Source organism: Nylanderia fulva, unplaced genomic scaffold (assembly GCF_048542155.1).
Source record: "Nylanderia fulva isolate GAGA-0341 unplaced genomic scaffold, ASM4854215v1 Scaffold14, whole genome shotgun sequence".
Taxonomy (NCBI): Eukaryota; Metazoa; Arthropoda; class Insecta; order Hymenoptera; family Formicidae; genus Nylanderia; species Nylanderia fulva.
In genome coordinates, this window is record NW_028189622.1 from 854,563 (window position 1) to 881,318 (window position 26,756).

At 32.8% G+C, this 26,756-nt stretch overlaps 3 protein-coding genes across 13 annotated transcripts in view; 2 read left to right on the forward strand and 1 right to left on the reverse strand.

Moving 5' to 3' along the window:
• Position 1: 1 nt before the first annotated feature.
• Positions 2 to 4,327, reverse strand: LOC114929142 (protein-L-isoaspartate O-methyltransferase domain-containing protein 1). Of its 3 annotated transcripts, none has more exons than XM_029300561.2 (5): positions 4,106 to 4,327; positions 1,703 to 2,031; positions 1,461 to 1,595; positions 1,125 to 1,376; positions 2 to 1,030 (listed from the first exon to the last, which is right to left on the reverse strand). In XM_029300561.2, the coding sequence occupies exons 2-5, from the start codon at positions 2,007 to 2,009 to the stop codon at positions 57 to 59; spliced, it is 1,668 nt and encodes a 555-aa protein (XP_029156394.1). In that variant the 5' UTR covers positions 2,010 to 2,031; positions 4,106 to 4,327; the 3' UTR covers positions 2 to 56. The 3 variants fall into 3 exon arrangements, with proteins under 3 accessions (XP_029156394.1, XP_029156391.1, XP_029156392.1); XM_029300558.2 differs by lacking the exon at positions 4,106 to 4,327 and adding an exon at positions 3,030 to 3,377; XM_029300559.2 differs by lacking the exon at positions 4,106 to 4,327 and adding an exon at positions 2,572 to 3,015.
• l(3)mbt (lethal (3) malignant brain tumor) lies at positions 3,939 to 15,494 on the forward strand. Of its 7 annotated transcripts, none has more exons than XM_085480089.1 (17): positions 3,939 to 4,141; positions 4,237 to 4,338; positions 9,057 to 9,261; positions 10,156 to 10,447; positions 10,604 to 10,843; positions 10,937 to 11,556; positions 11,732 to 11,888; positions 11,968 to 12,139; positions 12,223 to 12,394; positions 12,501 to 12,699; positions 12,810 to 13,265; positions 13,355 to 13,544; positions 13,623 to 13,744; positions 13,822 to 14,200; positions 14,283 to 14,357; positions 14,428 to 14,740; positions 14,831 to 15,494. In XM_085480089.1, exons 3-17 carry the CDS (start codon positions 9,058 to 9,060, stop codon positions 14,954 to 14,956), a joined length of 3,717 nt encoding a protein of 1,238 aa, XP_085336215.1. In that variant the 5' UTR covers positions 3,939 to 4,141; positions 4,237 to 4,338; position 9,057; the 3' UTR covers positions 14,957 to 15,494. The 7 variants fall into 7 exon arrangements, with proteins under 7 accessions (XP_085336215.1, XP_085336218.1, XP_085336217.1 ...); XM_085480088.1 differs by lacking the exons at positions 3,939 to 4,141; positions 4,237 to 4,338 and adding an exon at positions 7,052 to 7,176 and having other exon boundaries at positions 10,937 to 11,431; positions 11,507 to 11,556; XM_085480092.1 differs by lacking the exon at positions 4,237 to 4,338.
• The window catches only part of fng (Fringe glycosyltransferase), a 92,937-nt gene continuing 81,171 nt past the window's right edge, over positions 14,991 to 26,756 (forward strand). The window contains exons 1-3 of one of the 3 annotated variants that reach the window (XM_029300563.2): positions 14,991 to 15,054; positions 16,494 to 16,597; positions 19,591 to 19,830. In XM_029300563.2, the coding sequence (XP_029156396.1) occupies positions 16,535 to 16,597; positions 19,591 to 19,830 (303 nt within the window). In that variant the 5' untranslated portion in view covers positions 14,991 to 15,054; positions 16,494 to 16,534. Of the gene's footprint in view, positions 15,055 to 15,572; positions 16,147 to 16,493; positions 16,598 to 18,020; positions 19,064 to 19,590; positions 19,831 to 26,756 lie in introns of those variants that run through there. The other 2 variants (XM_029300564.2, XM_029300562.2) reach the window with 2 other exon arrangements.

A 26,756-nucleotide genomic window follows, 5' to 3' on the forward strand; every position in this document is an offset into this window, starting at 1 on the left:
ATTATTGCGTAATAAAGTGAATGTATTTTTTAAAATAAAAATAACGTGTGACGCGCTTATAACTTACGATTATAGTTCATGTACAGCTTTATTGAAAAAGGCAATGGTAATTGTTGTATCTTTTCCCTCATGTAAACGGCGAACACGTTACTGTCCACAAAATGCATGGCAGTTGCAATCTGGCGGGAGGTAGGGTCTTTCGGCGTGGAACGAGAGCCGCATGTACTTCTGCAAGAACTGTAAACCGCATCAGGCAGCTCCACGTCCATCGCGTCGCCCGCGTCCGTTGTATCAGTGATGTCGGAGTCGGATTGGTTGGTGTTCGAGCTGGAACTGCCGTCTTCGAAATTCATATCATCCACTATACCGCTATCCGTCTTCTCGCGTTTCGCGATTTTCTTGCGTTGCACGAAAGCATTCTCCTGCTCAGCGTCACTCTCGCTGTCACTCATGTTTGAATACGCGGTTACCGACTTCCTCGCGTTTCTTTCGCTTCTCTCCTCGTTGTTGTTGTCATTATCTATAGTCATGGTAGTGGAACTATGACCCGCGGCGTTTGTGCCGTCTGTGCTTGTACTTGAAGTTGAATTCTTCACGGAAGATTTTCTTCTTTGTTGACGTACGTTCGTGGTTGCAGCGGTGTCTCGAGTCTCTTCGCTAACGTTGCTCGAGATCCGTTGATTTTCTTCTCTATCGTTCTGATTCGGTTGTATGACAGCTCGTACCAACTGAAGAGTGGTCGTAATAGCTTCCCCAGGATGTGCATCGGCAAGACTCGCATTTAGCAAGAAGCGCGCTCTTCCAATTTCCTGTTCGTCGTCGGATAAGGCCTCATCGGATTCCTCGAAGATCGGTATTACGAAACGTCTGAGAGTACGTTGTTGTGTAGTTTGTCTTTCCTGTATCTGTGGTGAGGTATCTAAAGGCTTTTCGGTCTCGAGTTCAGGATGTTCGCGCCAGATATTTTGACGTAGATAATGTCGAATCCTACCACGACATAATTCTTGCAGAGGTAAAGGATTGCACTCCGCTGCAAAATACAATTTCACAAAAATATATTTCTTTTTCCTTAAAAAAAGAAAAATAATAATAAGTATTTGTTTATTAAGTATAAGATTACGTACGTAGGTGAAATAAATTGTGTTCTGAAGCTGGAGGTATGACTAGAGTTGCGAATGATACAGGAAGCATTGTGCGTTCGTCCCACTCAACCTCATTCACTCTTTGCGCACGTAACAATTGATCTTTAAAAGGCATTACCAATATACCTCCAATACGTACAAATTGCTTAATAAATAATTCGTGACTTTCAGGGCATGCTGCTCCGCAATATACTCTGTCATACTGTCTTCCAGGTATGACACTAAGACAATTTCCTATTGGATATATTATGTAATTAATATAACACTTGACACAAATCCACACATACATTGTGAGTCACTTTTCTATTGTTCAATTACCTTGTGTAAATATTGGTTCACAGAAATCAAACTCATTTAGAGCCAATGATTTTTGTTTAAACTCCTCTAATCTATCATATGCATATTGTAGACAATCTTGATGCAATTCGATGCCATGATTTGTTCCATGTTGTTCTAAAAAAAGATACAAAAATATTACATACATTCAATGTATTATAAATATGTATATATATATATATATATATATATAAATGTACATATTAAAACAACAACTTTCTTACGCAATAACAATCCTGCCATTGTGCTGAGGTAGCCAGTTCCAGATCCAAGATTTAGGAAACTTAAGCCAGGTTCTAAACTGAGTCCTTCCAATACTTCACTATATATACAAGGAGCTGATAAATGTAGATTTCCATGTTTCCATGCTAGATCCTGATAAGCGCCTTCTCGACAAGAGGATAGAACATAATCGGCTCTATCCACAGCTCTAAAAACTTGTTCGACTTTCTTCGTTTTGATATATCCTGATTCCATTAAATTATCCACTAATTCATCATTGTCCTGTCCAGTGCTTACAGCTCCTCCCATGTTTGTCAAAGTACCAAGAATTCTATGATATATTCATATCAATAATAAGCATAATGATTTACCATTACATCATTACAAAAAAAAATTAATGTATAAATAAAAAAAATAGAAGAATCTAGCTTGAAAAATAACATAATTATTATAGTAAACCAGCAATTAAATAAGAAGCTGATAAAAAAATGCTCATTTATCCAAGTCTGTAATGAGGATGTTATAAACATTTGATGCATGATTATTGCGTGTCTCACACAAAGGGCATCACCTTTTATATCAGCTTATTGTTAATAAAAAGTAATGACTCAGATATAACTAAAATTCTAATTTAAACTAGCGCTTTGGCAAGTTCCATTACAAAATTGTTGCTCAAATATTCTTCATGATTTATGTAACAGGAATTCAATGGATTCACGACATATTTTTCAAATACTAGAAAATAATTGAACTCATACACACACACACACACACACATACAGTCCATAAATGCGCAGATTTGGCTTTAAAAATAGCTCATCAGGTCAAAGTACATATAAAGCATTAATTATGAATAACATGAAAGTCATACCAATGCATTAACAACGTCGTTGCGTTAATCTAACTTAATATCTCAATCCATTAATTCGATTATCCTCGATAATCCGATGCGACAGATGACATCGCGGCCTGTTCATTTAAAAATAACGAATAAAACAATAAACCCGCAATCTATGATAAAAGCAAGCACGCGAGATACAAACTTATGTTTATTTACGATAACAATGTCTTCACGCTTCTCTCGCGCATTGAACGATGACCCGGGAACAACGATTTTAATAGTAAGCGAACAAAGTATCACACGAAGTTAGGAAGCGCGTCGAGGAATTTTTGGCAGAGTAATGTCTTATTTGATAAATTTCTCAGCACACAACGACGTCGTTGACGCTTAACGGCGTTACGTTATATAGGCATAGGGTTGTGAAGCCACATACGTAACATGCAGCGACACACGGGTCGTTAATTAGAAAGTTAGATAACAGGCATTACCGCACAAATCAAAAGACGATTCGACGATGACAGCGGATATGGAGTCGATGAATCGTTAAAGGGGAAAAAAAATTCTGTCTCGACGCTATTATGTCTTCGACAGCGATGGAGAACGTTGTTGGCATATTACGACGTTGACCACACGATACGACGTACTGCCGTGGCACACACTAGAACGGCCTCCGCGGTGGGATTTGTGTTTTTATAACGCGAAAGGTTCATCAAGTCCATCAGCTGATACTACAAAACAAACCGAGAGCGACTGACAGACTCCTACGCCATTGGACGAAAATCGTCCGAGGGATGTTGCGGTCCGCTAACGCCCTCGCGCGGAATTTATTTGAAATTCTTACTGAAAACAGTCGGTAATGTCAGTACTCTTCAATTATCTCGAGCGTCAATAAAATTTTATAAATTTATAATTCTATATATATGTACAAAATTATAAATTTTTAATTATATTCCTCGAACTAATATATCCTAATTAAAATAGACAGTTTATTATTCTTCTAATTGATCTTTTAATACCACGTTTATCATTTTTCTAATTGATTTTTTGTCTCGAGATAATTAATAAAAAATAATAAATAAATAAAATAATAAATACAAAAAATAAAACAAAAAGTAATAAATAAAACTAATAATAATAATAAATATATAAATATAAGAATATATATATGCGAGGTTATAATTATATATTTACAGATAATTGCAATAAAAAAAAATCAGAATTTTGACAACTATAGTCTCTTTCAATCGAAAACTTTTTCAGCTATTTATTCTAGCCTTCTCGAGAAATATAATTTAATAAAAAATATATATATATTTACAACTGATGAGAAGACTGACGAAGTATGGTATCGCATCACGCAAGCGTGAGAGATACTTTTCTCACCCAGCGTCTCATTGGATACTGCGGTTCACTCGACGTTACAGGTGCTTCAAGGTGCAATTTTAATTGCATTATTTGGATTCGCGTGGACCTGTGTTACGGGATAACACAAAAGTGTAGGAGCATTCGGAAACGTCAAGCGGATCGCGTCCATTCATACCGTACATTGACAAGAGTTCTTCACCTTCGTATGATGGCTTCCGAACGACTGCTTTAAAACGTGAGTTCTGCATTCGTACAATTTCCTGTGTATGTAACGCGTCGTCGATACGTAAAATAGTTAATCGTACTCATGGAGCATCGTCCGTCACTCAGGATTGTTCGCAGTCACCCTTGATCGCTCCCCAGAAGCGTGTGTTGCTAAAATCGTCGCTCCTTTTTACTTAGACCCCGATATATATACTCCAGTTCTCTCTAGTAAGTATATCACAAAATAAGTATATATCGTAACTATAGACACGCGAGATGTTTGCATTCGTGCAATATATGCAAGCACGGTTATGAATTCAACGCGATACTTGTGATAACATATATAACTAAATATGTATATATTTGCACTTTGTGTTCTGTAGTAATAGCGTACATTGTACGTGGATATATGGGATTCTTTTTTTTTTATTTGACATAATTTACTCGAATTGCTATCGAACATGCACTTTTAATTTAGATATCGCGATATGATCATATTGCATTAATTTTTTTTGCGCCGCGACTCATCCGAGAAATAATGTTGAATTACACTTTATTATGACACTTTCATTGAACTTTTCGTTAAACTTTCTCTCTTATTTTTTTATGATATAAAAGATTTAAGTAGATATTTTAGTTCATACAAATCTGAAAAATTTATTATTTAAATATTCCTTCTACACATGTGTGACACGTAAAATATTTTTTATACTTGAAAAGCCATATTTTTTTGTTGTATACTTTACAATTTTGCTTATACACGACGCGCTATGCAAATTGCATTTTTTTACATCTAACATTTGCAGGATTTAGCAAAATTTTGCTAGTAAGTATAATAATGTTTGGCCACGTAAATATATATATATATATAATAGTGTTTTATTTTATGACAAGTGTAATTTTAATATATATCTGTCAAATTAACGAATATAAACCGGAGATGAGCATGTTCGGGATATTTATGACGATATTTATATATTATAATTACTCTTGATTCATCGAAATACTTCCAGAAATTATACACATGTAAAACTGAGTATGACAAGATTTTGTGGTTTAGAGGTTAAAGAGGCAGTTTTAACCGCGCGAGGGCAATTCTTTTTTGCATTTAATATAACGTAATCAGCTGATATCTGTCATATATTACGCGTATCATCAAGAAAAGTATCGACCGACAGAATAATTAGTGAAATTTCGAGAAATTGTCAAATCTTACGCATATGTTCACGGAATAAGTAATTCGAACTTTTCAAGGATTGCGAGATACTTGCCATGTCGCAGTTACATGTAGAGAGAGAGAAAGTATATTACCTTTCGATTTACATATATCGATATCACAATAAGAGAGAGACGGAATTATCTCGCGCCATGCTATCTCGAGTCAAGTTAGGTACGTTTGGGGCGTATTCGAACCGACTGCAAATAATTCTGTCTAAATATTCGTTTATCGTCAGTTAAACAAGTTAAAACTGTATCTTTGCTTATTGATTTAATATAGTGCGGGAGCCGTTATTTAGTTTTCAATCTTCAACATGTGCTAAATATATATTTATAGACGTCGAAATTGTAAGTCAGAAAATTCTCATAGTCATAAAATGCACGAATACCTAGACGCGATGCGCATGCTCGGATATCGAAATTGATGCAACTCGCATTTTCGATCATAGACTATATAGGAAGAATATAGATAGGAAAGTCGAGGAACGAAAAAAACAGAGGTAAATACAGAACCGACCAATCGTAGAGATGGATCGTCTTTCGACTACGCAAACGCATAAAAAAAGACACAAAATCCATATTTTTATTATATTTTCTCTCTTTATTTATGTCTCTTATTATTCTCTCTTCATCGTCAAAGTATTATTTGCGCTTGGTCCGCTCTTGCGATATAATACAATATAATAAAATATTCGTTGAACGAGAGAGGGAGAGAAAGTAAAGTGCACTCGAGTGTTGGCAAAACGAACAGACCTTATATCGACGATAATAAGGACGGTTCCGGTTCTACCATCACGAATGCATCGTGCGCATATCATATAATTATTCGTGTGCATCGGGTGAGTGTTGCTTAAAAAAAATCTAAAATTATATATTTATTAGTTAACTTAATATTGTATTGTATAACCTATCGTACGATCTATTGCTCTTTAAACGAGGAACTGCATGTGTCAATGTGAATTTTGGTAAGAGATACATTATTTTTACTTGTGCGATGTATTCTATCATTTTTTTTCGTAACAGAGTTGTAAGTATATCGGTCTCGTGTAACGTGAAACTTTCGATTATTACTTTTGTCTTTTTCGATCGAACGTATATCGTTATTTATTTATTTTCGGCCTTATATTTAATCTTTCGGACGTATCACGCGAATACGGTTATAAATCGCGCTTTGATATCATCTCTAAAACAAGCAGACTCTGTACAACAAATATCGATCGTATCTATGTCACCGCAAACAGTTTCGAAAACAACAAAAATTCATATCGTATTTCGCGTCTCGTCTATCAGCTGATCGTCTAAAATGTATAAAGTCGCGTCGAACTTTGCTGTTCATGTCATTGTAAGTAATATTTCTCGTTAATTCTCGTTAAAAGTATTGATGAATATATACTAAATGTACAGTCATTATAGCAAGTATATAGATTAAAGTATATATAGAAGAGACACTTAATCGGTACTTTGTAATTTGGTAGGAAATATTAAAACAAAGAAATAAAAGAAATTAACGAAAGAAAGGGTTGTGGAAATAAGAATAAATTAATAATTTTGATAAATATCTAACCATCTGTGTTTTAGATAAAATATATATGTATATCTCATGTCATTGTTGTCACTATATAGAGATCTATATTCAGACGGATTTACATAGATTTGCATCTACATGTGCATAAAGAAATCTTAACCAATCACGCGAATTTAAGATAAAAGATGCCACATTGTTGCGTATATGCACGTTATGATATCTGTTCCTTTTAGCTACACTTTTTGCACTTCGAATGTTACACTCTATACTGCAATAATACTCCGTGTTAGATATTGCAATATATCAAGTGATTTGTTTATAAGGTACATTTCTAACGTAAATTATAATGAATAATTCTGTGAAATCTTAAAAAGTCTGGATCATATTCGGTAGCATCGGATTTTATTCTTTTCCGCCTTCAAGAAATACATAGATATGACGTATTTGTGCAATTTTGAGAAGAGAGAAAAAGTGGAGTAATTAGAGTTATATATTTACGAAGATAAAATCGTGACAAATTCACAATTCACAATTCAATCGCATAATCAGCTGATATTTAAAAACACGGTGTAATATATCATTGTTTTAATAGCGATATATATACCGGCCTGTATATATATATATATATATTTAGCATATATTCCACTCATGTAATATAATCTTGTCGACTCGATCGTGTGACGTGACTGTCGCACAGAATCGAAGACACCGAGATATTCCACGTGTCGCAGGTCGCAGATATATTTCAGGCGGTGTAACATATATACATCATATATATCATTACGCTAGCATTCTGGCCAAAATGTCGATGCCGTTTATCATGGTTCTTTTTTTTCCGCGAAACATCGCGCGGGAGGCAGAGCTCGAGACTCCTCCTTATCCAAGAAGATAAATTCTCGGGTAATTAATAGCTCGTGAATGTCGTCGCGCGGTTCGCGATCGCGTGAGGGTGCGAGGAAGTCGAGCAATTTCCGAAATTTGAAAAGAAGTCGGAAGAGTCGTCGTGACAGGCAGCATCGCTGTCGGCCGCCGAGTCGACGCTGATTGGTCGGCGCCGCCGCGGCCGCTCGCTGCGCCGCTCGCGGCGGCCAATGGGAAACGACTCGCCGCGTCGTCGCTACCGCGCGTCCGGCCTATGGGGACGTAGCTGTCGTACTGGAGGCTCGAACGCTCAAAAGATGTGTGAGGATTTTTGTTAAAAGTGCGTGTGCTCGCGTATTCGCGATTCCCTCGTCGTTTCCACGGATCGGAAAAACGTTGCCCGCGCACGGGGAGTCGCGCCCACGGCGATGACTTTCACGTGAGATCGATCGCGCCTGTCGGTTTATTCTCCGGTTAGGAGAAAAGTGCGTGAGTGTGCCGCGCAAGAGTTGCCTCCTTCATCGACGAGTGGGCTGACGATGCGCGACAGACACCGGATTTGCAAAAGTATTTGAATAGCAGAGGTATCGCGATGGACCGCTTTTTTTCGCTGTCACGAGAGACGTGTATTCCCGGATCGTTCAGGAGGCGTTGAAACTCCGCACCGTCCTGTCTACGGTGATTTTCAAAGCGTGAAAAGTGTTTTCGAGTGTGACTAAGCTGTGTACTACGGCTGTAACGCAGTTCGGCGCGCCATTTAAACCGCGCTTCTTATCAGAAACTCTCTTCTTCGACGGAGTGCATTAAACGCAATTTTTTTATTAACGAGTAAATTCGTACGATAATATTTTATTACGATCGCCTGACTGTCCGTGTTTTTTTTTCTTAAGAGGGAAATTTTTCTCAATTTCCTTCGCGAATTATGTAACAACCCTAACAACGCGATATGCCGATGATAAACACTATGTCCACTAGGTTCGTAAAATATACTTGCACTGGTCTCTCTTTGAATAAATGTATCATGTATTAGATCTTTTCTAATAATAGCATATGATTTATTTATTAAAACAATGAAATAAATTACATTTGAGTGTGTAATTGAATATTTATTGAATAATTATGCGAAAATAGAAACTGTTAGATAATTTTAAATATATTTTTAATTTAAATACTTTGAATTAAACAAAAACTTTTTTATATTAACAAAATTTTTTTATATGAAGAAAATAAAATTCAAACAATTAAACAAAAATAATTATGTATTTAATTATCTTAACTTGCTGATTTATAAAACAATCCACGAATTAGTTATCAAACAGTATTATGTCCTTTTTGTCAACAGAATGGAAGAAGAAATAGTAGTAGACGATGTTGATGAGAATGGTAGTGCAGAGACGCAGCAAAGGGACGGTTCTAAAACTCCCGTAATGCCTTTGCTGTATATCCAACAAAATAAATTACGTGCTGCCCAATCAACAAATGCAAATCAAGCCCTTGTTTCACCTAGTACCCAACTTACTGCCATTATTAATCCAGTTAATAATCAGGTAATAATTATTTGATGCATACAGTATGTGCATAATGCGCATCTTATTTATTACCTTTTCTTGTAATTTATATTGCAAATAGAGATTGAGAACCTTTCTACTAAAGATTAATATTTGTAACTTGTGTTTTATGTAAGAATAATGCTTATAAGAATAGAATGTGTTATATAGAACAAAAAAATACATAAATTATTCATAATAACCTAGAATTGAATTTTTACAGTTAATCAAACTTTCTAAGATTAATTAAGCTTTTGTAAAAAATATATTTTAATAATTTGCATTACATTACATTTATATGTATTTCTGGAGCAAAATATGACAGTACTAAATATAGCTCATACTTAGTGTACACATATATAGGTCTTGGAATCTTATTAGTTCCCATGTATAGGTGGTATCCTAGTGAGTGTATGTGCATGGTGCATCTTTTCATAGTAAATATAGATTTAGTCAGAGACATTGTGCAGTGTCTGAATGCACATAAAATTAATTTCTCAAGTTACAAATATATATTTAAATAAAATTATATTAAATAAAAGGCATTTAAATACTTATAACAATTAAAGTTTTCTAAAGTTCAGATATCTTATGTGTTATGTTAAATATATCTTATTTATAATATATAAATATATCCTAGTTACTGAATATACTGGCAGATAAGAAATGAATGTTGATTAATTTAAAATGTTCATACAATTGTATGTGTTAAAATTTGCAGTTTGTAGTTTAAAATGTTCATACAGTTGTGTATGTTAGAATGCTTGCAGTTAATATGACGTATTATACAAAAAGTTTTTTTATTCTAATAAGTTTCGAGAATGATAGTGACTCTTTTATTTTTTTTCTAATTAATTTTAAATATTAATATGTTATTTAAAATTTTTATTCTAGATTGTGACTGGACAAAATAAGGTGTTTATACAAGGATCAGGGCAGGTAGCTACGTCTCAAAGCAAACAACATATTGTAATACATCGACCAATAAATACTGTGAGCTCTGTAGCAACCTCACAGTCTCAAAAACATATAGTACTTAGAAAGTCAACATCTACAGCTCAGATAGTGCCCTTGAGTACAACTCAAGGAAGTCAAACCAATGCGCAAGTAGGGAAGCATACATTTGCATATCTGGGAACCCTTATTAAACCTAACAAGTCACGAGAATCTGTTGTTATACCAGCAGGTAATAAATTTCTACATTATATAATCTATAAATTCTAGAATAAAGCTGCTTTATGCCAATTTATATAACGTAGAAAAACAATTAAATATTATACATATTAATGTGTTTGATAATAATATATTTGCATATTTAATTATATAATATTATATTTTTTAGGTGCTCTAACATCGACTCAAATAGCCAATAAGCCAAAATTAGTAATTACTCCAGTAATTTCTCAATTAGCTCAGACATCAACTAGTAGCACAAGTGGTTCAAGTCAACCCCCTAAACATATGGCGAACTTACTATTACCAGTCAACATTCCCCAGCAGAGTGGTACAACAAAACCTAGCATGTTTAATCTAAAAATAAATAATGGTCAACTCAGTACAGAAAGCAAAGGAACTATAACAGGTATAGATATAAGTTTTTCTTATTGTTAGTAATATATGTATATATTTACAATATATTAAAATACAAGAGATAATTTTGCATTTCTCATTATAGTATTACGTGAGTCAAAAACGACGAATTCAACAACACATCCTCCACCATTGCATCCAATAGCAAAAATGAGTCTTTTGAATGCAAATAAGGGCAATTCTAATTCCATAGATAGTATAAAAATTACTGAAAATCCAGATTCAGCTGTAATCACACCTATTCCAAAAAAAGAAGACAATCCACCAGAAAAGCGGAAAAAGACCATTAGCAACATATTACGAGGTTCTGCGGAAAAACGAATGAAAAAGCAAAATCTTACGAAATCTCAAGACAGTCTAGCTGATACTAATTATGCACTAAGCAGTCCAGAATCTGAACAGGACAAGGATAAGAAGGCTCAAAATGATGACGATATTACATTGATAAAAGCTGTTCCTAGCGAGGATAAAATTTCAAAACTTAATACAAATGTGGATGATGATATAAAAATAGAGATTATTAAAACTCCGACGAATTGTACCGTTGAAGCAGTGCCAGACAATAAGAACGAAGCAAAGGGTAATAATCATGATGAAACAAAAGAACAATTAAATACTTTGAATCAAAACAATACCAATTTTGATGCAACTAAAGTTTTAGACTGGAAAGACGGTGTTGGTACTTTACCTGGGAGTAATTTACAAGTAAGAAAATCATATTATAATATTAAGAAAAATATTGATTATAATATATTTAAAACATAAAATTTAAAATATCTGTATGTGAAGACCATGTAATTATATGAACATAATATATTTCACATTTAAAAATTCTTCTATGTATGTACATGTATGAATAATTTATTTAATATTTATATAGTTTCGTATGAATGAATTTGGTATTATGGAAGTAGTTGAAGATGACGAAAGCGGTAAACAAAAAGATGGTATTGGTGATAAAGAAAATGTATGTTTGACACAAAATTCTTCAAAGAGCAATCCAGGAATTATTAATAACACTAATGTAGAGAAAAAGGGTAAATTAACAAATAATACATCTTCATGATTCAAATATAAGTATTTATATGACTATAGCAAAAAAAACATTTGATTTAGCTGAGGATAGAAAATCGAGATCAATGGCTGCAGACACAATGTATCATTGTGAATCTTGCGGATGTTATGGATTGGCTGCTGAATTTGAAAGTCCAATATCATGTAGTCCTTCCTGCACAGAAATAATAGAAGCTAAAAAACAATCTATAAGTAGAAAGGAAAAGGAGTTGAAGTATGTATTGTGTACATGTAAATAATAATAATATAGAATAATTAAGAAGGTGGAAAATTTATATAAATTTATATTATTTATAGAGAAATACGTATGAAAAAGAAACGCAAGAGATTATTACAAGAACCACAATGGTCAAAGGATATGGATGAGAAGGTTGATGAAAAAACAGATAAGGCAAAGTCAGAGACGGATGAGGAGAAAGATCCACTAGCTTTAGATGATGAGAGCCAAGGAGATTCATCAGAATCCAAGGTATGAATTAAATGTAAATATAGTAATTAGATTATTAAAATTATTTACCACATATAAAAGATTAAAACATAATAATTAAACTTTTCAAATCTTGTTTTATGTGCAGTATCCTTGGCAAAGAGGAAAATTGGGTTTTTCATGGCCAAAATATCTTGAACATTGTAAAGCAAAAGCAGCGCCTGTTAAATTATTCAAGGATCCTTTTCCCTATACCAAAAGTCAATTTAGAGTTGGAATGAAGTTGGAAGGTATAGATCCGGAACGTCCTTCTCGATATTGCGTTCTAACTATCGTCGAGATTGTAGGTAAGTTGTTAGGGATGATATGTATATAATGTATTATAGTATCGTAATATAAAATCTATATAATGAATGATGTGCAATTTGTTATATAACATGTATTGTGTGATATATAGGTTATCGAATGCGTTTGCACTTTGATGGCTATCCAGAAAATTATGATTTCTGGGTAAATGCAGATAGTATGAATATCTTTCCTGCTGGTTGGGCTGAGAAGAACGGCAAGAAATTAGATCCACCAAAGGGTTATGTAACTGGCAATTTTAATTGGAATGCCTATTTAAAAATGTGTAAAGCAACTGCAGCAGCAAAAAATATATTTCCGAATAAAAGCGTGCTGCAAACAGTCTTTCCAACTGGTTTTCGAGTCGGTATGAAGTTAGAGGCCGTAGATAGAAAGCATTCTTCATTACTTTGTGTTGCCAGCATAGCAGGTTTAATGGATTCCCGAATATTGGTCCACTTCGATTCCTGGGATGAAGTGTATGATTACTGGGCTGATGCTAGTTCACCATATATTCATCCTGTAGGATGGTCTCATCACAATGGACGTCTCTTGATGCCACCAAATAGTAAGAAATCTGAAATCAATACTTTATAATTTAGTTATATTCTCCTGTACATAATTATAATGTATAAATAATTATAATGTCATATTTAGATTATAAAGATTCCAAATCTTTTACCTGGGATGCATATCTAAGAGAAACCGGCACGACAGCGGCACCATCTAGAGCGTTCAAGCAGCGACCACCTTGTGCATTCAAACGTGGCATGAAACTGGAAGCGATGGATAAACGAGTCCCTCGACTAATTAGAGTGGCAACAGTTGAAGATGTGAAAGATCATCAGTTTGTATTAACCATATATATATATTTTATCAATTTTTTTATATCATGAGATAATAATTACGTATTTTTCATATACAGATTGAAAATAAGATTTGATGGTTGGCCTGAAACTCATGCGTATTGGGTTGATGATGATTCACCTGATATTCATCCCGTGGGCTGGTGTTCGAAAACTAGTCATCGATTGGAACCACCACTTAGTAAATATCCGTTTTTATTTTGCGTATGTATTACAAAATATTATTCAATGTTACTGATTTATTTTACTACTGCGCAGCGCCTGATAATTTGAACGATCGACCGGAATGTGGCACATATGGTTGCCGAGGTATAGGACATATAAAGGGACCTAAATTTGCAACGCATAACTCGGCATCCGGTTGTCCGTATTCTCCTCAAAATCTTAATAAATCAATACAGATGCCTGATAGACTTAGTTCGTCAAGACACGAAGCCTATGACTTTGAGGAGGAAATGCAAGAAAAATTGAAATTAGAGAAGATTGACAGAATAAAAATGGAAAAGTATGATAAACCTGATAAACTTTTGTTCATCGATGAAAGGCTATTAATAGTTGAGAAGGATATTAAACAAGAAGATGGAGATTTGTCTGATAGGAATGACAAATTTGAAAATAGATCAGAAAATTCAGAAAAGTATGTTCCAATATATAGTAAAGTAAAATTATATGAATATTGTGAATCGAATAAATATTATTTATTGATTTTTCTTTCATAGATCGAACAAATCCAAACATTTGCATAGTGATGGACAAACGGATGATGATGAAATTTCGAGAAAACGAAAGAAAAGGTTTGTTGGAAAATATTAATTTTTTTTCTCTTATCTTTATATAAAATTATAATTTAATATTAAATTCTAGACACCCAATTTCGGAGGAGTCTTTGTTGTCTGTTTCTGATATTGCATATAGTCATCTACATTGGAATCCTAGTTCATATGCTGCAAATATACCAGATAAGCAATTGCGTAAAGAATTGTATCAATCTGTATATAATCCGGGATATAATCCATTGCCAAATGCACCACATGTATGGGCAAAACATAGTAATGCCTTAAACAGAGTTGTAGCGAGGCAGACCACAAATCCACGACGATGGTCTAACGAAGAAGTGATTAAGTTTATACAAAGTATGCCTAATTGTGCAGAAGCTGGAAATATTTTTAGACAGCACGTAAGTTTTAAAGCAAATGCAATAATAATAAGAAGTTAGTCAGAGTTACAATATAAACATTGTATATTATTTTGTAACATTACATTGCAGAATATTGATGGCGAAGCATTTTTAATGTTGACGCAAGAGGATTTAATATCAGTACTGTGTTTACGACTTGGGCCTGCAATTAAGTTGTATAATAGTATAGTTTTATTACGTCAGAAAGCATCATGAATTACGCGTGAGCAAAGCATGTATTATTGATACTGACAAATCATGGAATATGGCAGCTATTGTGTGACAAGATATCGCCCATTTAAAACATTATTAAGGTAATATAAAGTAAATTTTTTTTTATCATTAATTATCACAATTGTCGTTTTTTCAATGCTAATACAAACGAGCAAGCTGAAAGAGGGAAACGCAATGTATCATAAGCGTCTGATTAAACAGCTCTAAGATATTTATTAAAAATCTTATATTAAAATTTTTTGTTTTTTATTTTTAATCGAAAATTGAGAAAGAATAATAATTATTGCAAAATTAAATAATACTATATAATGTTTTAATTCAACAATTCTGTATATCAATTCTATTGATTGCAATGTGTGCGACAATTCAGAATCATGCATTGCTCATAAGTACTTACACATATTACAAACATATGACAATTTTTCGTATAAAATAAGTATTGTGGATCGTGTACAAATGTAAATATTGTTTTAATCATTAAGTATTGTAATAAAAATACTTATGCAACCTTTCCACCTAATCATACCGCATATATTTCAAAGTTTAGAAATCAAATTCACATTATATAAAAAGCTCACGTCAGTAACAAAGTAAAACGATTGATATTTAAATATTATGTAAGATATATTTCATTTTTTTTAGATCGAATATTTAGATTTATTTTTTATAGATGCATGATATTAACATTTATTTATGTGAAATAAGATATATTGTTTTAAAAAAGTAAATAAATAAAATACATGCAACTGCAAAGAACTAATCTATATAAGTTATATATTGCGATTTTGAATTGCGATTATCGATATATCGATATATCGATAGTTTCGATACTTCGAGAATCGCAATTTTGCTCTTCGATTTCAAGTCGCAGTCAGTCTCAACGCGCCATGATGGATTGTAGAGGTAGAGTCGCATTCGAATTCTGTATTTTTCACGATTATTTGTCGTCTAAAAGTGAATTTTGTGCGCGAACAATTAACGAGAGTATCAAGTGATAGATACTAATTATTTCGGTGCATTAAATACGTCGCGTGTAATCATCATTATATGCTATTAGTTTCGATATCGACAATTCGTTTTCGTGTATTCGAAATTAACCAATATTTTTTTTTCACTTTTTCGCCGATGTATAAATATACAGTTGTGAGTAATATTCGGAAGGGAGATGCTGGGTACGTATCGTATAATTAATCGCGTTGACACATGTTTTCCATTCCTATTGCACTAAAAATATTATTTTGAAATTGCCATTTACAGTATAATTCGATAATATATTTAGTAGTCAAAATAATAAATCATTACATTTATATATATATATATATATATATATATATATATATATATATGTATGTATGTATGTATGTATGTATTTAAACTATTATATTTTTATTCATATATATATGTATCTAAAATATATTTACATTAATATTTTTGTTTTATATTGTTAACATTAAGAAATATTTTATGAATTATTTTAATTAAATATAAAATATTAAATTTGAATTTTTTATTTATATAGGGCCAAATCTATAATAAAGGCGATGTACGTCGGTTATTGCGATGTTACCGACGAAAAGCTGTATCAAGAATCTTGAAATATCCCTAGGTATACATCGAGTTCAGGTAGCTACAAAATTTTGTTCAATGACATTTTGATAGAATTTTATAATTACAGTTATAATTTTATTATGTATATAATGTGCATCGTCATTGTTAAGATGCATATTAATATACTTGATATATATATATATATCTTTATGAATATGTTCAATTTTTTTTTGAGCAAAATGTTCGACTGAAGGTTTATTATCTACTGCTGTTCTGTAGTATCATTTAATTAAGTTGCATTAATATTTCCATATGCGTGTTTTATATATATATATATATATATATATAATCAGATTTTTCATATATCAAACAATCATTAATTTGTATTAAATTGAAGCAATCGATTACGATAAAGATTAGCAAAGTTAATCTACCATATAGATAATTATGAAAAAATATTTAATAATATCTCATAAAAAATATTATAATTTTTTAACGAAAGGATCTTCCACAGTTACTGCTAGATTATATTATATAAATGACAGGGACTTTTTTATTTATAACATGATTGGAATATTAAACTAAATATTTTTTTTTACAGTTTTTGCTATATAACATACATGTACGTAGTAGAAAACTTTCTTAACACTACTAATTATCGTTTGTATTGAATCATTTTATTTATTTTCTGGTGTGATACGTTCTATAATTATATATGAACACAAGAACTTCGAGAAAGACTGCTACATTTAATTAAAAGTACAATTTATTATATGCTATCAAAAAATTAGTTAATATCAGATAGACAATGAAAATTTAAAAAAAGAAACTTTTTTTATAAGACACGCGAGATTTTAAAGTATATACATTCTATATAAATACTTTATGTATATATTTATTTAGATAATAAATTATAAAAAAATCTTTATTTTATTGACAATGAGTGTAATCTGGCATCTTTCTCTTAGTGTATTTTCTGCAAAAAATTAATTCTGAAAAAATTATATACGAATCGCTGGAATTTGAAGATTTCAATCAGAATTTAACAATCATTTGTGACATATATGTTTTTGTTGAAGCTTGTTCTTTTTAAAAATTATTCCTAAAGCTTCGCAATTATTTTATAAATGCGCAATAAACTAGACATAGTTAATAAAATTAATTCTTCACGAGGCGATTTATTTATATAGTAATATAAATTTTAGAAAGATATATATATATCTTTCTCTTATTATATATATATATATATATATAATATGTAGGACTAGCGTAATATATGTATATATACATTTTTTAATATTCTTATAAATCAAAATACACATATATTTTTATTCGAAACATTCCTCCGTCCTCCCTCACAATCGCGTGTTTGAAAAAAAAAAAAAAAAAAAAACACGTATACATTTCTCGCGCGCTCCCCTCTCGCGCGGCTGTTGGCACCACTTTTCTCCCCCCTCCCACCTACCCGGCGTAGTGCCTACCATGGCGATGTTTACAGCGTAGTCACGGCAACGGCTCATGTGATCAGTCGTCGGACCGTCGCGCGCCGGGCAACAGGGGATATTCGTGCCGGTGTAAGACTCGAATTGGCGTTTCGCGCCGCCGCAACCTGTTACTCTCGAAGGTTTGACAGCTCGACAGTCGTACGGACAATTTTCGATTTTCGATGAAACGCGAAGTGGATGACTCGTTGCTTCGTTGCACTCCGATTCGATAGTTCGCGACGTCCGAGGGAAAAGTGACCGCGCGCGAATGTGGATATATCCGACAAGTGCGAGTGCGTGAGTTGCGTCATCGATGTGATAGTTTTCGTCGTCTCTTTTTAACGCGATGTCGTGAAAAGAGTTTCGTCGTCGAAACTGTTCTTCGGAAGAACCGAACAACGAGAATAAAAGTCGTTCGATTTGCGTAGAACGCTCGAAATCGCTATACGAAATGAAGTGTGCCGCGAGACGTCAGCGCCGAATGACGTCGCCGCGAGATTCGAAACTCATTGAACGCATTATTGCCAAGTGATGTAAGTGATTGATACGGGATCAATTGATGCGAAATATGACGCGTCGCGTCGACGAATTCGCGATCGTGATTCGCGTGCGTGAATATGATTGACGGGACAATCGAGGAGCTTCGGAAATTCGCGAGGGAGAAGAAGAGAGAGAGAGAGAGAGAAGAGAAGAAAGGGTGTTTTCCGTTGCCACGCGACGTGACGTTTTGGCGGGAAAAATCGGCGGAGTGATACGCTGACAATCGAAGGGACACGCGGGTGAAATAGATTCGTGGGGTGTTATGGTGCGCGCGTTTTCGTCGATGAACCTCGAGGATAGATGCCTGGATCTTACGGTGGTGGTGGGACAAGGGTGGTCCTGCAAGTCCGTTAGCAGCCCTCAGGCTCCTCGTACGCCGCACGTCGCCGCCGACGTCGTCGGCGCCGGCATGATGCCACGAGGTCTGCCGACGAGACGTGGCCTCCAGACGTTAGCGCTCGTCATCGCGACCGCTTACGCTACAATCCTCCTCTACCAGGCTGTTGCAGCGCGTCAGGTAATTGGAGCAATCGTTGTCGTCATTCCTGGCGTATACGATTTTATGTCTACTTTGCGCAAATCAATATCTTGTCAAAACCTATATTTGTATAATCTATACATATACAAGGGAAAATAAGGTTATATTCATCAACCGCATTTGCAATTAATAATCTGCAATTTTGATAATATATGAATATCTACGAGAGCTCTTTAAATATGATTATCATGATGCCATGCATATTTATGTATATATTTGATATAATCAAATAAATAAATACAATATCTATATGTAAAATAATTATATTAATAATTGTATATAAAATAAATAAGATAGAATTTTTATATACAGGGCGTTATAAAAGTACCGGAACAGCAGAATAATTCGAAAAATATGAGTTCTAGAAAAAATCATAGCTGTTCCGGTACTTTTATAACACCCTCTATATATGTATATTGATAATAATTGATAGCTCTAGTTGGATAATAATTGTGACGTGGAGTTTCGTTGAAAAAATTAATGCATTCTGATAAATTGCGTTCCAGTGGATCGACGAGATGAACGTGGCGGAAGTGAATAGCCGTAGCGTGATAGTGGAAGTGCCGGCGTTGAGGAAGTTAATCAGCGAGGAGTCGCCGGTGACTCCGCCGGTGGCGACGGCGACGATGGCACCGTTCGCCACGAATCTCAACGACGTATTTATCAGTGTGAAGACCACCAAACATTATCATCATTCGCGTTTACCGGCCATCATCGACACGTGGTTCCAATTCGCCAAGAATCAGGTGAGTCTCGGCTTATTAGATCCGTGTAATGTCCGATATCCCGGATTAATTAGCGTCACCTGGTCGCTCCGTTTCTTGCGCTTACAAGACTCCGATCTTGTCTTGTGGTAGTCTTGTTACAAATGTAGCGTAACAGACTATGATAATATCTTTGAACCTCGGGAGAACATCGTTCATTATCTCCAATATATACATATATAAGAGATATTTTTTACTTATTTCAATCATATATATTAACGATATAATTGATGATATATATTAATTAATTTTATTTGCGTTATGTATTAATTATCTTTATTAGACGTTGGATAAATTCTATCAGCTTTATACGAATTATCGCGTACTTCCCTGTCATCGTGGATCTATTTAAATTAAATCTATTTATTAATTAATATATAAATATATAAAATTACACATTATTAATTAATAATTGGATTTAAATCCACGATGACAGCGAAGTACGCGGTAATTCGTAAAGAGCAGATAGAATTTATCCAACTCTAATAAAGATAATTAATACATAACGTTAATAAAAATTAATTAATATATTATCAATTATATATCGTTGATATAAAATATATATATATATATATATAAAATTATAGAAATTTTTTTATTTTGACTACATTTTACTAAATTTATTATTATTAAATAATTAATATTTAATAATGTTTATAACATTCAATTTGATATTGATTTTTACGCGGATATAATACATTCAAGAATCATAAGAATAAATGATATCTTTTACGATTTTTCGGAAACTATTATTTTCAAAGAGAATTCGAGCGAGCAGGGTAAGGGTTAATCGTGTTAAAGAGTGATAAATGCACGTATAGTCTTATCGCAGCGTTTTCATCATTGAGAGATTCATCTACACGCTTTCTGCAGGAACGGAATAGGCAACACTTTGTATACGATTCGTTGAGTCTTATCCAAGGGTATCGAAGCGTATTCACGCGTATTTACAGTAGATCTTGTCGCGAAAGATCAGCGTGAATTCGCAATCTCTTGCGCCGTGGGAATGAGATTTGTTCCATTTTTCCTGCCTCTACAATTTCCCATTTGCCTTTTCACAAAATGTCGCTGCTTCCTTTTATGCTCTTCGTAAGCAAATGATATCTTATTTCGCGAATATGATTTATTCGATGTTGTAGAATCAGATTGATTGTGTTTTTACATTAAAACAGCGCCAAGTTTAATAATAATAAATATTTCTTTTTCTTGATACTTTCCCTTACGATTTCTTATATAATAATATAATAATATAATATGTAATATCGTTTTTTTGCTTACATGAAAGTTACACGGTAAAAAACATTTCGTATTTCTGTTGAAATTATCTTGTGTAGAAATTTTTGTGTTAAATTTTTAACATACTCTTATGTTAATATTATATAACATATTGTCGTTATGTTATTTTGACATTTGTCTGTTGAGTTAATATTCACTATTTTTAAGTGTTAAAACAACACAATTAAATGAAAATGTACGAATTTTTGTTTATATTATATTTTTATTTTTATATTTTTGTGTTATTTTTTCACATATTACGTGTGTTATTTATTTACATATTTGTCTTCTGTTAAAATGACATTAAAATTAGAGTAGATAAATGGAGACATGTGAAATGTGTTAAATTTAACATAAATTTTTTTACTGTGTATGTAAAAATATATGCTTGTTTTTTAGATTTAAATTAATTGTAAATTATAGCTCTTATGTAGAGTACATGTAATATTTATATATTTTGCAGAGAATCTTGATAAATTGTTATTCGGTTTTTATGAGAATTGATACGACAATGAATTTCTTGAACAAATGATAATTAACACCGATAAAGAGATCTTGAGAAGTTCTCACACACCGGTACAATGAATAAAGAAACGGATATATAAAGAAATAACTCTCGTGCATCAGCAGCTTCCGCGTCCTTTGGTGTTTCTCCGGGTTAATATACCGTTCCTGCAGGTAATTGCTACTTGGATTTGTGTGCACGAGTTCACGCATTTCCTGTATTCTCAGCTGATTCTCTTTTTCGTATTGTATGGAATAAAAGCATGTACAAGATGTCAGTCAGATCAGGAAACACTGTCTTGTATAGATATTTTGACAATTTTATTTGTCAATTTCTGAGTTCATGCTCGATTTGTTAAAATAAATAAATGTAGCCTATCTTTTATTCAATTCTCACAATTTATAACTCTATTATAAATTAACATTTTATGTATTTTCTCTCTTTCTCTTCAAACAAGAATACAATTTATACATACATGTATACATATAAGAAAAGTTGTTTTTCTAAAGATCTATCTCACTTTTTTCCTTTTTTGAAATATGTGTGTATATGATTATATTTTACCGTAAAGTGAATAACATATTATTTTATAAAATTATTTTAATGAATTGAATGGAATAAAAGATAATAGACATTTGTAAATTTTCTCGAAAGATTATAAAAAATGTATGGGGGTTCAAAGTAAATTGTAGGATTATTTTTTCCATTAAGTAAGAAATTCGTAATTTTCATGTCTTTATTCACTTTATATTCCCAATTATTCTTTGCTTCCGACTATCTCACGCTTTTTCTTCGCGTACGCTCGCGTTATTCATGATTTGCGGTACGCATTTTCCGCGACGCGAACGAGAAAAGGGACGATGGGAATAATAAAAGTCTGTGTCCGGCTGTGCACGGTTTCTGTTTCGTGGGAAGATCTCACGATTTACCTCCGACCCTGACGACCTCCGCGTTAACCGACTTAGTCCACCCACGAGCATTCTCAACCAACTCACCTTTTCGTTGTTCCTTTCTTGATAATTAAGCGATGCGCCGCGATTATTTGAGTCGACCGGAACCGATCGTTCTTTTATTCGCAAGAGTGATCGAGAACATCGAAATGATCGAGATCATCTCACGTATTCATTATTGCAGAGCTTCGATGCATTTATTGTGTCAGTATGGAATATCGTACAAAAATTAATTATAATTTGATAAAAACATTTTTACATTGTAAAGAGTCGATTCAAATCGTTTGTTTGATATATATTTATAGCTACACAGTAAAAAAATTTATGTTAAATTTAACACATTTCACATGTCTCAATTTATCTACTCTAATTTTAATGTCATTTTAACAGAGGACAAATATGTAAATAAATAACACACGTAATATGTGAAAAAATAACACAAAAATATAAAAATAAAAATATAATATAAGCAAAAATTCGTACATTTTCATTTAATTGTGTTGTTTTAACACTTAAAAATAGTGAATATTAACTCAACAGACAAATGTCAAAATAACATAACGACAATATGTTATATTAACATAAGAGTATGTTAAAAATTTAACACAAAAATTTCTACACAAGATAATTTCAACAGAAATACGAAATGTTTTTTACCGTGTAATTAATTGCATAATGAATCAAATCTACTTTTAAAAGAGAAATGAATGATTTAGTTATACATGTATAATTAAAGTTTGGATGCGTTTCAGATATTAATAAAATACATACTCGAGAGAAATATATTTTGCCGAATAATAAATCAATAATTTCTAACGGTTAAAAAGAGCCCATTTCATTTTGAAGAATTAAAAATTCACGATTCATTTTACGGTAGATGATTTATCGCAGTGAGGATAATAGACTCGGCTAGAAACCTAACCACTTGAGGTTTCAAATTATCTGCGGGCCAATATGTCTTGAAAATGCAGATCGGTTTCTTTAGATGCTCTCAAATTTCTTTTGTTTTCACAAAACAATCTTACTAAAATAGATAGCAGTATCGTGAAACGAAAAACGTTTTCGAACAAAACAACTGTAGGTATATAGAAAAAAGAAAATTAGCTCATTAAATTTAAATTAAAATTGTGAAATATAAAATTATTTTTGTTTTATGTTTTTATTTTTTGACAATTTTTTGTATGAATTTCGCGTAAGAAAATCTTTGTTAGAAAACTGTTTCCGAAATATTAGCTAGACAATATTGCAATTAATAATATTATCAATAAAAATTGTCTTAAAAAAGATTCAGAGTTATATAGAAAAATCTGATATTTTAGTTAGTGTTTTCTAATGGTGGCTTGCATTTCTGACTTTTTAATTATAATATAATTTATTTTATTATTTTTATATACTTTCTTTCCCCTTTTTGTATTTTTAAAATCTGCAATTTCTCCAAAAAGAAGAAAGTACCGCGTATAGCAATTCACTTAAGTGTTAGGTTTCCCTCTCAAATTGGATAGAGGTGAGCGAGAGAGGTCGCAATGTTTTGATTATTAATACGTCGTATATCTCGAGGAACGCGTTTTAATAATGCGCTCCATTGAGGAGGAACATTTATTACGTATTTAGTGTTGGCACAATCCCTATATTCGTCTTTCTCCCCTCGGCTACCACCTTACCTTACGGCGTTGTTAATGGTCTTTAATGGCCTCATTTATACATTTCGCTACCTATTTCTTTTCTTGTTCTTACGTGCCCGTTATTTTATGTGGCATATAATAGGGTCAAGTCGTTAATAGTCACCCGACTCGCTTAAATTGCTTCCCTCTCGAGATCTGCCCAGAAAACGCGAATGCAATATATATTTTTTAGGGTTTACGCCTTGTTATAATATCCCTTTTATAATGTGTCACTATATGTATAACAATTATTTACTCACGAACATTTTTTGTACAGTGACTGTTCCAAAATTCTAAATTTAAGTTATAATGACAATATATTCGACCATTTATTGTAATCTTATGAAACATCTTAATAATTTGTTGGCAAAATTTTATAATAGATCAACTTTTGCTATTTTTAAAATATTGCATTTTAGAAGTACGATTTACGAGGAAATCTTTCTTTAGAATCTTACTGAAGTAATTTTACGTTTTGTAATGTTTTTTTTCCTTTGAAGTCTCAAACTGTTTCGAGCCATTATTATAAGGTTCACAATTCAACGGAATCTTTTATTATGCTTTTCTTTAAATTTAGATAGTCATGCCGTCCGATTGTCGTGTCATAAAACGGAGGTGTGGATACACATTTCTAGGTACAAATTTTCGTGATTCATAAAAAGAACCCCTTGAAATTCTCGACAGGTCGATCGTGGGTCAAAGTCTGATGTCGTTACTTAGAATGACTCGGCCGATACTGCAATCCCCCAATTGGCGAAGGCCGTTCTCCATCAGTCGGAACTGACTTCGGATAATTGGTTGATTATTCGGTTATTTAAGCAAGTCTCAAAAGGTCCGGCACAATTTCGCACGGCGCGATGCGGAGCACCAATGAGAATTCGCTGCAAATTATATTTCCCCCTAATTTACATTGCTTTTATATGTTCGGTGATGAGACGCAGCTGCGATTTGCAATTTACTCGATGCGATATAATCGCACATCATCGATATTTATTTAATCTTTTCTAATTGAAGACTACCGAATTTGTACGTCAAGAATATTTTGGACAGACACATTAAAAAAATAAAAAACAAAGAAATATTATATCTCTTTTATAGCAATTTTTAAGTAATTTTTAAGTAATATATTTTTATATTCTATTTTTTATTTATTTGCTTATATATTAGATTTGTTTATATGTTATATTTATTTATGGAGAATTTTAATGGAGGCATTTTTAAATATAACAATTTTGTTGCACATTGCTTTTAATGCAGACATTACTAATTAATAGCATCTGTTAATTAAATTTTTTAAAATTCCAATTAGTTAATTTTTTATTATATAATAAATATTCTCTATATTTTATTATATATGAAGCCTTTTGATATTTTTCATTTTATATATTGCATATGAGTTAAAAGCTTCTCTCATATTTTATCAAACATTATCATGATATTGATAGAACTAGTATTTATTTCATCAAGAAATTTATATTTTTTGCTAAAAAAATTTCAAGTTTTTGACATAATTTAATTATATAATTTATATATATATATTAAAATTATATATTTAAAAGAAATTCTTGTTCCATTTTGGAGATCATCGTCTTGTTCCATTTTGGAGATTGGCAGTAGGCGATGTTTGCATTTCACATAGAACGATTTAAGTTCCTTTAACACTATAAGACGAATTTGCCTCGTTTAATTAGACGTAACGAGCGAGACTTAATACGGTTCTACGCTCCTTATACATAAGTGCCGAGTATCGTACTTGATATAACTTAGGAGCGAAATAACCGACACTCGGGACGGCTTAACGAATTCCCGCGAAAAGCCCGAAGATCAGCTTGATGACGGCTCTTTTAAGCAGGACGTACGTGTGAGATTAATGCAATTATATCGATGTAATGCGACGCCGGTGCCACTGACGTCATCGCGACACTCGTCTCTTATTTTTGTACACGACGTTTATTCGTTCTACCGGATATTCATGTTCTTTCTGGGAATGCTGACGAGTTTTTCGATTTCTCTCTCTCTTCCTTTTTTCTCCATCTGCATGCCTCAGATAAACACGTCACAATTGCAGTGCCTTCTTCCTCGCGCTATTTTTACGTTCGTTGCACCTCCGGATATCCGCTAAAATCACACTCGAAAATGTCGGCGTAATTTAAATGTCGAAACGCAATTTATTAATCCTAAAACATTGCTGCTTAGCAAATCGATGAAATTTGCATTTAAAAACTATGCCATTGATTAGATCGTGTGCGATTTATTTAATGTCTCGTATAGTTGAAATAAACGTTTAAATTCCATTTTGAATTAAGATAGAACGAGCAACTGGTGATTCAATGTCAGCCGACGTAAAACATCGGAAAATATAATTATAATTTATAATGAATTAATTTTGTTTATTTTTTTTCTTAAGCAGCCATTTTATAATAAAATTACACTGAAATCACGCGTGTTTCCTCTTGGAATTTTCTTCGGCTGGCTTTTTCGGCGTTTTATGGGACCGGTGCGAGATATTGTCGCGTG